General features: G+C 42.3%; 1 protein-coding gene across 3 annotated transcripts; it reads right to left on the bottom strand.

Moving 5' to 3' along the window:
• Window positions 1-4,446: 4,446 nt before the first annotated feature.
• Window positions 4,447-14,097, bottom strand: Fscn3 (fascin actin-bundling protein 3). 3 transcript variants are annotated; one of them, XM_069997301.1, is made up of 7 exons: window positions 13,836-14,097; window positions 12,176-12,872; window positions 11,721-11,839; window positions 9,226-9,385; window positions 8,448-8,618; window positions 7,901-8,101; window positions 4,447-5,206 (listed from the first exon to the last, which is right to left on the bottom strand). In XM_069997301.1, the coding sequence occupies exons 1-7, from the start codon at window positions 13,977-13,979 to the stop codon at window positions 4,989-4,991; spliced, it is 1,710 nt and encodes a 569-aa protein (XP_069853402.1). In that variant the 5' UTR covers window positions 13,980-14,097; the 3' UTR covers window positions 4,447-4,988. The 3 variants fall into 3 exon arrangements, with proteins under 3 accessions (XP_069853402.1, XP_069853403.1, XP_069853404.1); XM_069997303.1 differs by having other exon boundaries at window positions 5,031-5,206; window positions 7,901-8,106; XM_069997302.1 differs by lacking the exon at window positions 7,901-8,101.

Here is a 14,097-nt window from a genome sequence, read left to right as displayed (position 1 = left end):
GAGGCCTCCACTCAGCAATAATAAAAATATTCTGAATTTGCAGTAGTATTTGTTCTTATGCTCTTCCTCCAAGGACCCATATGCCCACCTTGATATGGAACCATTATAAACAGGGACCTACTATCTCTCTTTCCCTTCTCTCCTCTCTCTCTTTTCTCTCTCTCTTTTCTCTCTCTCTCTCTCTCTCTAACTACAAAACTATATCTGCACCTAAGAAAATTTACTATAATTCCTTACTAAATTCCTTGATATGAAACCATTATAAATAGTGCCCTACTCTCTCTATGTATCTACTATTTATGGTATCTACCTATCTAGTGTCTAATTTATGTATATACATAACCAGGTGATATATTATCTAGCATTACACATGTATGTACATATGTATTGGTCTATCTAGGCATTGGAGGCCACATGTATTTATGTGCACACATACACAGATATTACATTATAGTATGTCATTCGAGTCCTCCAGCATGCATCTTCAAACAATGAGGAACTTTAAGTAACTATAATACTATATCCACACCTAAGAAAATTTACTATAATTAACTATACTTAGTCTAAAAAACAGACATAAATTCTCAAATTGCATATGTATTTTTATCATAGCAACAGAGTGGAAATAAAAGTTTTTCATACTCTGCTTTTCCATTTATACATGCTCCAGGGGCATGACTCTTGGTGGGAAGTTCCTACACTTTTCAAGTCTATCCCTCCACCCTTCTGGGTGGTTTAGGGAGGTGGGGAAAGGGAGGAAAACAGGGGAAAGAAAATGAAGAAGGGGATAGTTGGAAAGCAGGATGGGTTTATATCTCCAAATATCATATTTTCTCCCCCTACCTTCTTCCTTCCCCTCTCTTCCCATCTGTTCCTCCTTCCTTTCCTCCCCGTCTCTCTTCCTTCCTCTCACTGCAACCCCCCCCCCCACCATTCTCAATATGTGACACAAACTAGTCTCTAAATCCTCCCACCTTAGTCTTCCAATTGCTGGGATAACACACCTCTATACCTGGAAAGTTCTTCCTTGTTTGAAGGGTAGAGGATGGATAATGGAGCCAGATCTGGATCCAGAAGTTGTTATTCAATATGTCATTTTTTAAATTATCAAATACTCAACTACTGTACTATTCAGAAACTAGTGACCAAATTTCCTGTGGCTGCTGTCTAAATGTAGTTTACATTAAATAAAATGAATAGACCCTGGTACCTGTGATTCAAGCCTATGTAATCCCAGCTTCTTGGGAGGCTAAAAGTGAGAAGATTGTGGATCAATGCAGAAAAAGTCCTCACTCAAGACTCTCCTTGGAGAGAAGCTGGAAGCAGTGATGTACCATGGTCCCAGGGTCAACCAGAGGCCTAAATTAAGGGGATTGTGGTTCTGGGTTAGGCAGAGGTGGAAATGAGATCTTGTCCTTAAAAGGACTAATTAAAAACAGAGTGGGAAGGAGCTGGATACTGGTAGCTCACACCTGAAATCCTAGCTACTCAGGAGGCTGAGATCTGAGGATCACAGTTTAAAGCCAGCCCAGGGAGGAAAGCCTGTGAGACTCTGATTTTTCATCAGTTCTGGGCTTGAACTCAGGGCCTGGAGAGTGTCCCTGAGCTTTTCTGCTTAAGGCTAGTGTACTTACCACTTTGAGCCACAGCTCTATCTCTGCTTTTCTGTTTTTCTGGGAGTTAACAGGGGGTAGAAATCTCCTGAGTAGCTAGGAATACAGGTGTGAGCAACCTGTGCCTGGCTCTTATCTCCACTAAACTACCAGAAAAGCCAGAAAATATAGCTATAGCTCAAATGATACAACACTAATCTTGAAAAGAAGCTCAGGGAAGGTGACCAGGCCTTGAATTCAAGCCCAAGGACTGGCACTATAACAAACAAACAGGGTGGGAAGCATAACTTGGTGCTATCAAGCCAGCCTATCAAGTGCAAGGTCCCTGAGTTCAAACCCCAATACCCACATAATAAATAAATAAATAAATAAAATTTCAGTTTCTTGCTCATACTAACTACATTCTAAATGCCATGTATCACTACTGTGTTCATCAAAAAAAAAAGTATATAGTATTTCCATAAGCATAAAAAAGTTTTGCGGGCTAGATCAGCTCTAGATGCAATTTGAAGGGTTAACAGAGCACACTCTGTCCCCTTCCCAGGCGTCTCTACTTTCAAGCTTGAGGCTCTGCTGGACAAAATTGTCTAGGGAAATAGAAAGCCTTTATAAGATGAAAATCTGCACAGCACAGCCTTAGAACAAACTATTCACTTCAGTGACAGCACTGATGTCAACAACAATGGAAGATGCTGTCACAGCTGAAGCTCCATGGCTGAGTACATTCAAGCAGGGGATAGAGGGACAGTTGTGGAGAACTGAGAATTAATACAGTGCATATGCACGTGCACTTGCATGCACACAGAAATCCCTGTGCATACATAAACATGCCCATGTGTCCAAGTGTAAGCATGCATTTATGGAATGCTGAGAATTCTGCTTTAAGTCCCTTGTAAGGTTCTATCTCAAGAGATACCGCCTGCTTTTGGCAGGGTCTTGCTACGTTGCTAAGAATGGCCTTGAACTCCCTGGCTCTGTGATCTACCTGCCTCAGGCTCCCAGCGTTCTTGGCATTGGCCCTGAATGCTCTAGAGGAAAGATGTCCCAATCTAGTACTTTCAGTCTTTATTGATTAAGTAAAAGAAATTAAATTACCTGTGTGCCAGTATTGGGGCTTGAATTCAGGACCTGGGCGCGGTCCATTAGCTTTTTCATTTGAGGCTGCCACTCTACCACTTGAGCCACAGTACTTCTTCTGGCTTTTTTTGGTGGTTAATAGGAGATAAGAATCTCACAGATTTTTCCTGTCCAGGCTGGCTTCAAAATTTGATCCTCATATGTCAGCCTCCTGAGTAGCTAAGGTTACAGGCACAAGACACTAGAGCCTGGGAAGATATTAAATTCTATTGTATCTCTTAAGGAGAAATACAGTTATAGAAACTTAAGGTCATATTCCTTTACACACTTAATCTCTTTGATATCCTTGTTTCAGCCTTCTTTTCTCAGTGGATTTAAAAATTAGGCATTTTGCTGGGCATTGGTAGCTCACGCCTATACTGTAATCCTAGCTACTCCGGTGGCTAAGATCTAAGGACCACAGTTTAAAGCCAGCCTGGGTGGGAAAGTCTGTGAGACTCTTATCTCCAATTACCCATCAGAAAGCTAGAAGTGTCACTGTGGCTCCCAGTGATAGAGAAGTGCCTTGAGCAAAATTGCCCAGGCCCTGAGGTTAAGCCCCATGACTGAAAGAGAAAAAAAAAAGGCATTTGTTACAGTTTTCCCAAAGTAAAGGATATCACTGCTGGTATTTAAAAACACTTTTAGGAGGCATTGGCTGCCGTTTTAAATAGTGAGTTTGAAATGATTAAGTTATTTGGTTTTTCAACTCCCTTTCAATTCTGATTGCATCAGGAAAAAGTTTCACTTTGGTTCCAATTTTAACACTTCCTAATCAACTTTCCTTGACGTGGGGAAAGGGAGACTCAGACCGAGCCTTGAGCAGGGAGGAGATATCTAAACAAGAACTTGATAATATCACTTTGTTTTCATTGTATTTATTTTATATTTTATATATATATATATATATATATTTTGTTGTTGTTGTTGTTGGTCATGGGGCTTGAACTCTGGGCTTAGGCGCTGTCCCTCAGCTCTTCAGCTCAAGGAGAGCACTCTACCACTTGAGCTACTGCGCCACTTCTGGTTTTCTGGTGGTTTATTGGAGATAGGAATCTCACGGTCTCTCCTGCCCGGGGTGGCTTTGAACCACGATCCTCAGATCTCAGCCTCCTGAGTAGCTAGGATTACAGGCGTGAGCCACCAGCGCCCAGCCTATATTTTATATTTTATTTTCTACTTCTGGCCAGTAGTTTTTCTGCTTTATAACAGTAATAAAAGATGGATGGCTCACACCCGTAATCCTAGCTACTCAGGAGGCTGGGATCTGAGGACCGTGGTTCAAAACCAACCCAGGCAGGAAGGTCCATGAGACTCTTATCTCCAATTAACCACCTCAAGTGATAGAGCACTCACCTTGAGCTGAATTGCTCAGGGACAGTGCCCAGGCCCAGAGTTCAAGCCCCACGATGGAGAAAAAAAAAAGTAATAAAAATATACTTTTCTAAATGCATGTATTTAAGAACCTTATCCAGGTGCTCATGGCTAATGCCTGGCATCCTAGCTACTAAAGAGGCTCAGATCTGAGGACTACAGTTCAAAGCCAGCCAGGGAAGAAAAATCCATGAAATTCTATGTCCAATTAGCCAACAGAAAGCCAGAAGTGGAAGTGTGGTTCAAGTGGCAGGGTACCAGCCTTGAGTGAAAAAGCCCTGAGTTCAAGTCCCAGGATGGTCACATGCACACACACACAAACACAAGTCTTCTATCAATAAAGACATTAATACAGCAAGTAGTAGGTAGATAAAGGTCAAAGTCATGAAGACAGTGAAGGGAGGAGAGACATTTTTGAAAATGCTGTTTGATGAAAGGAATAGTGTACACCTGAGTCAGCAGATTTGAATCAGAGGCCTAGGTCTCTAATGATGAGTTATGGGACCTTGGGCAAAGTATTCCATCTCCCTGTGAAAAGTGAAAAATGGTGGATGAAAGTATTATTCCACCTACTTCACTGAATCAAAGTTAATCAGGGCAGGGAAGTTTGGTGAACTATATCCTAAGGAAAGGGTGAGCTACACAGACATTAGATGTCATTACCGTTGCCCTGTGGCAATAAGATTAGCACTGTTTCATTTGTTCTTAATCAAAAGGACATGCTAAGTCATGTCTGGATTCTGATATCCATTAGGACAAATCCCTCGGAAAAGTCCAGGGGTTTTGTTTGAGATGGGTAGGCTGAGTAGAAGAACTGGTAGCCACTTGGTCTCCCTTCTGCTGGACAGAACTTAGAATGGCCTAGGAACTCAGACTCCACCCTCATCAGACTCCTACTCTCTGCTGAGTCAGATACACACAAGGACCTTGGGGGGTGGCCTGTTGTGATGTATTGTTGCTCAAAGACAGGTGTTTTTCTAAGCTGGGTAGGAAAAGTTGTGTAACAGATATTCTCTTGGATCTTGGCTCTGGGGTTCGTGTTCTGATTAATGCAGAAGTTTTTCCTGGAGGACTTGGGGTTAGGCAGGTGGCATTCCATTGACCTGGGAGGAAAGAGGAAATAGAAACCTTCAGCTGTCAATTAGTCATTGTTTGAGTTTTGGCTTTTGGAAGAATAGTTGGTAAGATCCTTACGGAAGGAGTGAGAATAAAATGATGTATTCCATTCTTGATGAAGAATAAACACCAGGCATGTATGAAGTTAACTTACAGGGAAATTAAAACTTATAATTAGGTTTAGCAGAAACTGTCTTCATCTAAACAGGAAAGATAATTTACCAAGAAGTTGTCTTTTTTATTTTTTATTTTTTGTCGGACATGGGACTTGAACTCTAGGCCTGGACGCTGTCCTTCAGCTCTTCAGCTCAAGGCTAGCGCTCTATACAGTTGAGCCACAGCACCACTTCCCAGAAGTTGTCATTTGACTTGCTTGTTTTACTTTATTTTAGGGCTGGGGATTGAACCTAGACATTAGAGCTAAGCATATACACTACCACTGAGCTATAAACCCAACCCCAGTATACTACAAATTTGGATGGGATCAGAGACTTCTGGTAGAAAAAGAAGGTACTAGGTGCCAGCCTTCACCAAGCATTTTACATTTATTATCCATATAACTTTCATAACTATTCTACATGGTCAATACTCTATTCACATTGCACCCACAAGAAATAGCCTTTGAGAAGTTCATTTTCTCACAGTCAGCCAACAGAGTTTAACTGATAAAGGCCTAAGTAGAACCCATATGTGAGGATAGAAGTGAAGTCTTACTCACTATAATATACTGCCTACTCAAATGTCAGACTTGAGGGGAGCTTGCAAAATTTAGCTCAGTCCAAATTCTTCATGAAATAGATTAAGAAACAAAGCTGAAACCCATTGGGATTTTCATTTTATTTATCTCAGTTTGGCCAAAGTAAAGGGATTGGATAGAAAATAGAAAAAAAGTAAACACAAACTTAGGGTGTATATTAGATTCAGATTGGGTTTAATCAGGATACCTACAAATTAGCTACTTCTCTCAAATTTACAGATAAAAAACTGAGGCCTTGAAAGGAAATGAGAAAATAATTTCCCTAAAGCTAACACATTAACTCACTTATTCTTTATTCTTGGTCTGTCTCATAACAAAACCAAAATGCTTCCTACAATATTCTTGTGAATTTCCAAGCCAGAAGAGTGAAGTCAATGGTGAAGGAACACAACCAAGAGCAACAATATATCCCAAAGAGTTAATAGATAATGGCAAAATGAAGTACAGTAGCATGTCAGGCAAGTAAACCTGATGTAGAGGGTGGATCTGTGAGTAGGGAGTATTGCTGAGGAGCCTTGGAAGAAGGGCAGGCTTTTGATGAAAAAAAGCCTTGAATCATGATAATAAGTAATAAGCAAGTACTTGCCAGGTACTTGTGGCTCAAAACTGTAATCCTAGCTACTCAGGAGGCTGAGATCTAAGGGTTGCAGTTTAAAGCCAGTCTAGGCAGAAAAGTCCATGAGACTCTTATCTCCAACTAACCACTAAAAAGTTGCAAGTGGCACTGTGGCTCAAAGTGGTAGAGCACTAGCCTTGAGTGAAAAAGCTCAGGGGCAGGGCCCAGGCCCTGAGTTCAAGTCATATGACTGTTCCCCCCCCCTCAAAAAAAGAAAGAAACAAAGAAACAAAGAGAGAAAGAAGCTAAGGGACAACATCTACACCCTGAGTTTCAGCCTCAGTATTGGCACAAAGTAAAAAAGGAAGAAAGAAAAGGAAAGGAAAAATAAAGAGAAGAAGATAAGCCAGGCACAGATGGCTCATGACTATAAATCTAAATACTCAGGAGGCTGAGAGCTGAGGATCAGTTCAAAACCAGTCCAGGCAGGAAGCTCCATGAGCCTCTTATCTCCAATAAACTACTCAAAAAAAGCCAGAAGTGGTTCTGTTGCTCAAGTACTAGAATGCTCATGTTGGGCAAAAGAAGCTCAGGGAAAGCACTCAGGCCCAGAGTTCAAGCGAGAGAGAGAGAAAGAGGGGAGGGGAGAGGGCGGGGGACAAGACAAGACTGAAGTGCCTTTGTCTAGGAAATTCTTGAACCTCTGAAGTCTTGGGCCTGATCACTTGGGAGTACAGTAATGACCAGAGGAACAGGAAGGAAAGAAATGGCAGAAGAGAATCACTTTAACAGGAAGATAGGGAATCAGTGAAGATGATTTTGAGGATCTGGCAGGTTGAAAGTAAATCAACTTTCCAATAGGAAATTGGAGAGAATGATGCTAGAATTTCAGAGAAGGATCAGTGCTGGAGATAGAAACTGGAGAGCCAGAGATTCTGGCAGTAAGAATAAAAAAACATGTCTTAAGAGAAAAAAAAAAAGATCACCTACACACATCTACCTCATTGAAGTCATCTGTCTTCCCTCCAAATGGGGTGAAATTCTGCCTCTTAAAAGGTAAGAGAGATCAGCAAGCACACTTCACTCTGTCCCCTCCAGGCTTGCTTGCTAGCACACATGTTCTTTGATGTAATATTAAGAAACCTAGATGTGATGTCTTTGCCCCTCCTCTATCAGGATTAGGTTTGGAAATCTGAAAGGAATAGCACAGATTGGGAATAAATGTCTGAAATTGAAAAAGACAAAGACAGAAGTCAGCCCATTACAGCATTTTGGTCTTTCTATCACATGCCTTCCTACCCTCCCTTCTTCTTCTCATCCTCCAGTTCCTGCTCTCCCTGGGCCAACTCTCTACCCACTCCCTCTTACCTAAAATTCCCAGATACATTCTTTGGTAATTTCTTCGCTGTCTGCCAATAGGGTGCCACTTCTGTCGCCTCGAATATAGAAGCCATTGGGTGCCAGCACTGTGAGTAAGTTGCTCCCCTGAAGTTCTATACAGAAGTTGAGAGCAAATTTTCCCCAAGGACGGAAGCTGCCAAAGGATGTTATCGACCAGAAGGATCCACCCTGTGCTGGGGAGGGAAGAGCTCAGGTTGCTGGGTTGTTTGCAAGAGAGCCCTCTAACACTGCAGTCTGCAAGGCTTTCTGAAAGCATGCCACCCTTCCCTGGAGAACCCTGACTGTGTTGGTAGGTTCATCTATGTAAATGAAAAAAGAACCATGAAGGATTCCACTGGCTTCTGTTCTGCCAACTCACTCTGGAGTTTTGGAATGTGAAAACATACAGAAGCTCTGTCTTCCCTTTTATGATGAGCTATGAGCAGGTCCTAAGTGGCAGGCCCTGAAATCTGGCCTTGGAGTGAGTCTGGGGCCAGATTATAAACTCGGGGGTAGGGAAGAGGGAGCCACTCACCCTGGAAGTGGTAGATACCCTGGCGGCAGGGCAGTAGCTGAATGTAGTCAGGCTGATCCATATTGCACTGCATGAGGTCATGATCTGATGAGGAGCCCACGTAGCCATACCGACCTCGCAATACGAGGAAGGAACGGTTGGCAAATCGAATCCCCAGTTCTTCATTTGGGCCTGAAAGAAACAGGAAAGGGTAGGTTCAACCCTCAGCTCTAGCAAATCATAATGAAAGAAAATGGTTGACTGTCTCTAGATGTTTGCTCAGATGGAAGCTAATTGCCAAAGGGCATTACCAATATTTTAACATATCGTGGGGCTGGGGATAGTATTCGGTGGCAGAGAGCTTACTTAGCATGTGCAAGGCTCTGGGTTCAAGGACCAGCACTACAGAAAAACAAAAACATTTAATGGCTATCAGGTTTTATGTTAGGTGTTTATGATGTGTTTGTGAGAGTACTTAGCCCAGTACAGTGCCCAAAGAACTGAAATATTCTTCCTTCCTTTGGCATTAATCGATTGAATCTTATAATAACCCTATGAAGCAGCAGAATGGATATTATTTCCATTTTTATAGACAATAAAAGTGAAGCTCAGGAAAAGCTAACGGAGTGCTTCCTGGCCCCGAGTTCAAGCCTTAGTACTAGCACAAAAAAAAAAATTCATTGACTAAGTGGGTATGTAGATTCGTTACTTCTGACTCCAACTTCAGGGCTTCCTTAAAAAGATGGTATTTCAGCTCCCTCTAAAAGAAATTCTGACTAGGATAATCTGCTCAGTTTACCTGGTATGGTGGAACTGGCCATCAGTAAGCCATTGGGTGTAATGCCCAGAAAGCGTCCATTGCAGGACTGCAGGATGATTTTTCCACAATTCCAGTGTACTTGGAAGAAGGTTTCAGACTCCAGCGGGTGTCCATCAGCTAGCACAGTCCTATGCTGCCTCTGAAGAGAATATTAGGCCCAGGGACCAAAAGTAAGGACCAAAGTCACATCTTTTCTTCCCCTCCTCTCAATCTTTATCATTAGTCACTCTCCCTGAGTAGTCTTTATGCTTTCAGATCCTTTTATAAGGAATGCCCAGTTCTCCTATTTCTCTCAGTCTGTGCTGTCTTCCACAGCATAGCATGAAAAAAGGATGAGGACAATGTGCAAAGAACAATGAACTTGGCCCAGACTCCAACATTTTGAAATGGATCACCATTTTAAAAACTAAGCTTTTAAAAAATTAAGAGAACTTCTTTGCAACTTTGGGATACAGAATAATTTTGGGGACAAAGACAAAAGGAGTAAATATTTTAGAAATTGATGAACTGGACTTCAAAATTGAAAAACTTGCTGGGTCAAAAGTTCTAATAGGGGGGCTGGGAAGGTGGCTCAGTGGTAGAGCGCTTGCCTTGCATGCCTGAGGCCCTGGGTTCGATTCCTCAGCACCACATAAGCAAAAAGAAAAAAGCCGGAAGTGGCGGTGTGGCTCAAGTGGTAGAGCACTAGCCTTGAGCTGAAGAGCTGAGGGACAGTGCCCAAGCCCAGAGTTCAGGCCCCATCACTGGACCCAAAAAAAAAAAAAAGTTCTAATAGGACAAATGACAAGAAATAGGAAAAATGATGTAACTCCTTTGAACAACTAATGAACTGTTTCACAACATGGATGCCAGGAAGCATAAATATGTTTGGGGAAGAGGAGGGGAATGGGGGAGCAAATATAGTCCTTAGATTCAATGTACATTATGTAAACATTGAGTTGACTTGAGTGTAGGGATGGAAAGGAGAAAAATGGGGGAGAATGATGGAAGAAGTGATATGATCCAGATGCATTGTACTCATAACCTGACTTATGGAATTGAAAACTCTTTGTATTAAAGAAAAAGGACAATAGGAAGTAGGCAAAATATTTGAACAAATGCCTCACATAGAAGATAAATGCCCAATAAACACAAAAGGAGATGCTTAAATGATTAGGTGTAACAATGTACGTGTAAATTAGAGCCATAACATATCCATTAGAATAGCTACAATTGAAAAGACAAGTGTTGGTGAGCGTGCAGAGAAATCAGAATTCTCACACATTACTGGCAAAAAAAAGTAAAATGGAGCCAGGCATAGTGATACACACCTATAAGCTCAGCACTCAGGAGACTGAGGCAAGAGGATCACTAGTTTGAGGCTAGCATGGGCTACATGCTAGCTTGTCTAATATGTGTATATATATATATATATATATATATATATATATATATAAACATAAAAAATTAAAATGAATCACTTTAGGAAATGGCTTGACATTTTCTTGTGAACTTAAATGCACATCTAGAATGCAACATAGTAATTGCATTCCTTGGTATTTTACCCAAGATAAATAAAAATATAGGCTGACACAAAGACTTGGACACAGATGCTCATAGCAACTTTATTCATAGTAGCCCAAGTTGAAAACAACCAAGTTTTTATCAATAGTGAATACATTATGCTTGTATTTCTGAGTAGTATTATATAATACTACTCAGCAATAAAAAGGAATGAATTACTGATATATATAATAATTAGTTAATTTTAATAACATTGTATCAATCATAAGAACTATGAATACCATATAAATCCATTTATCTGACATTCTAGAATAACCCAAAGTAATCAATTATGATTAAACACAGACCATGGTTTGGAGATGTACAAGACACTATGTTGAAAACAAACTTTACAACTTGGGGGGGGGCAGGGGGAATGGAGGACTTGGGGAGGTGGGCAGGGAAGAGATGGTAGGGGAAAAACAAAGGTGGAGGTAACAATGCTCGATAGGAAATGTACTCATTACCTTACTCATGTAACTTGTAACCCCTCTGTACAGTATTTTTACAATATAAAACATATATCAAAAAAAAAAAAAAAAGAAAAGAGTGGCGGAAAACTGGCTGTAAGGAGCCACAGGGTATTTTTATACTGGTGGAACTAGTCTCTAATTTGTGGTATGGTTGTGGCATGGTTGCATACATAGTTTTTTTTTTAAAAATAGATTTTATTTATTCATCTACTAAACATAAAGTTTATGCAATGTATTTATATACTATATATAATATATAATCTACTTATATAATTTTACATGTTCAAAGTATGCCTCCATAAAGTTGATTAAAAGGTAAAAAGAGATCTCATTGGGTGAAAATGAACATTTATTGACAAGGGCCCCCACAGATCATCTAACTATCTGATAAATGCATTGAAAAGGGAGAAAATGTATATAAGGGCTAATGGTTTCTTGTACTAGAAGCCAAGTCCTCACCTGGGCTAGGTAGTAGCCATTGGCTGAACGAAGCTGCAAGGTAAGGTTGTCACTGTCACATTCAAACTGGAACAAGGACATTGGGGTCAAGCACTCAGAGGCAGTACACACATCCCCATCTGTCAAAGAAGTACATCATCAGCAGAACTTGAGTCTGGCCTTAGGCTCAGTCCCAGCCCCTCTTCTAGGCTTTATTGCTGGGCTTCCCTGTATTTTCTCTCCTCAGCCTTAGCCCCTTATAATGGACCACAGTAGTCAGGAGAAGACCCAGGTGGCTTTCAGCAAAGGCCCATGTATTCCTGCTTATCTGTCCTCTACCACACATAAGATTCCCTTGGGACTCTCGGATCTTCCTTATGAGCAGGTTCCTTACTCTCAATGATCCCAAACACATTTTTCTGTTTTTAGCAACTGGCCCTTACTTATTCCACAGTAGCCTTGGGCCTGGCACTTACCACACATGACTGAGATGAACTTCCGAGTCTTTACCCTGAGGCTGACCCAAGTTGGGAAGTGGTGGAGGATAAACCATTCCTCACCCCTCCTGGGACTGGAACCCAGACCCAGGAGCTGGTGTGAGCCTTGTGGATATACCGTGCCTCCTTCTCCATCACATAGGGCCACAATCCCACCAGGGCGCACTTGCAGGTGAAAAGCTGTCTGAGATGAGGGTTGGGAGACCAGTCGGTCTAAGCGGGACAAGAAGTGGTGTGTTGATGTCTCCAGGTGGTAGCATCCATCTTGGAAATGTAATAGGAAACCACATTCCTCCAGACAAGGGATTGATGCATCTACCCAGATGCGGCCCACAGTGTGGTCAGCCCGGGCATAGCTGTGATACATGGGACTGAAGAGGGTCACATGGACATGCAGTGCTGGCCGTGGGGTCCACATGTGGTAAGCGGAGAGGACCCGGGAGTGGCAGAACACGTATTCCCCATCCGATTCCAAATAACGACCAGAGATGATACACTGGAAGGTCCACTTGCCATTCCGGTGGAAACGGAGCAGGAAGCATCCATGGTGGCTGGTCCTTGGCCGGCCATAGCACACAGAGCCATCTGGCTCACATAGAAGGTAGAGGCCCTGCAAACTCTTCACTCGTACTACAGCCTGTGTGTCATGCTCATTACTCACTAGGAGTTCCCAGGTCTAGAGGCATTGGGAGGAAAAAGAGGGAAACAAGTGTCACCAATCACTATCACCTCTGGCATCACCTTCACCTTCACCAACACCAGCCATTCTCCTCTTCACATCTGTCCTGAGGGCTCTTTGCTGGTAGCTCTTCCACCCTTCCAACTAGAAGTAGTAAAACCATCTCTGGACTATTCCACCATTGGAGGCATAGGGTCCTCGAAACTCAAAAGAAGTTCTAGATGTCCATCTCTTCCAGTTAACAGTAGCTAAATATTTCTCTCTTCCTTGGTCCCATCCTTCAAGATGTAATTTGTAAAGAAATGCTTTGGTTTAATTTTTGCTTCTTGTCCTCACTGCTGTCCTGCACAGCACTCTCCCAGAGACTGCATTCCCCCAGAACAGGAGAAAAGCAAGAGCCTGAATAGACTGCCTCGGTCTAGAAACAAAGACAGGAGCAGTTTAGATGCAGTTACCTGATTTAACTATGATCCATTTTGTTATGAGAGAGTACTTCGTTCCTGCCTCACTCCAGGACCTATCCCAGAGATTCTTGTCATCTTTTCTAAAATGGCCACCAAGTCTGCAAGGGTTTCTAGAGGGCTCCACTATCAAACAACACTATCTTCCAACTGGTCCAGCTTTCCTTGATGGCCATGGTTCAGCCTTCCATTTTAGGCTCTCCACCTTTTTGTGGTCACCCAACCACCATGTGCTGAGATGCAAGTACAGGCCACAACTGGAATAAGGCAAGGTATCGAAGAAGCTTTATCTTAGGATCTATTTTTTTTTTAAAGGGAAGACAGAGCAATCAGAATTGCCAGCAAAAGGCTGGAATTGAAGGGTTTTGGCCTTGCTATGACTGAAGCTAGGGAGGTGACACGATTGAAAGAGCATCACCACACCACAGATGTGCACGCACACACATACACACACACATCTTGGCCATAAACTGGTTCCCATATAGGTTTGCCTTGTTACCTGTTTCCTGCCCAAACATTTTGCAGTAGCTGTGATTGTATTCTTGTATGTTTCAAAGGTGAGGTAGGTTCCTGCCCAGCAGATGAGCCCAATCCTTAGGTCCTCGGCTCTGGGATGGCTGTGTATGCACTCTACTTCAGCCATGGGGCCGGCACCACAGGTGATGACTCTGTCCGGCCCAGCCTTCCCCCCAGTGGTAAAGTTCCACAGGCCATATGGCCGGGAATAAGGCCTGTAGTACCCACCAGAAGACGTCTCCAGA

This window comes from Dipodomys merriami, unplaced genomic scaffold, assembly GCF_024711535.1.
Source record: "Dipodomys merriami isolate MVZ:Mamm:240054 unplaced genomic scaffold, mDipMer1.0.p SCAF_5, whole genome shotgun sequence".
NCBI lineage: Eukaryota > Metazoa > Chordata > Mammalia > Rodentia > Heteromyidae > Dipodomys > Dipodomys merriami.
The sequence above is the reverse complement of the archived record's forward strand: the minus strand, read 5'-3'. Positions and strand labels throughout refer to the sequence as shown.

Coding starts and splice junctions, on each gene's coding strand:
- Fscn3 (XM_069997301.1), bottom strand. CDS start 13,979: ATGGCTGAAGTAGAGTGCATACACAGCCATCCCAGAGCCGAGGACCTA. Junction 12,873..13,835: donor AATGTTTGGGCAGGAAACAG/GTAACAAGGCAA, acceptor CAATGCCTCTAG/ACCTGGGAACTCCTAGTGAG. Junction 9,386..11,720: donor ATGGCTACTACCTAGCCCAG/GTGAGGACTTGG, acceptor TATTCTCTTCAG/AGGCAGCATAGGACTGTGCT.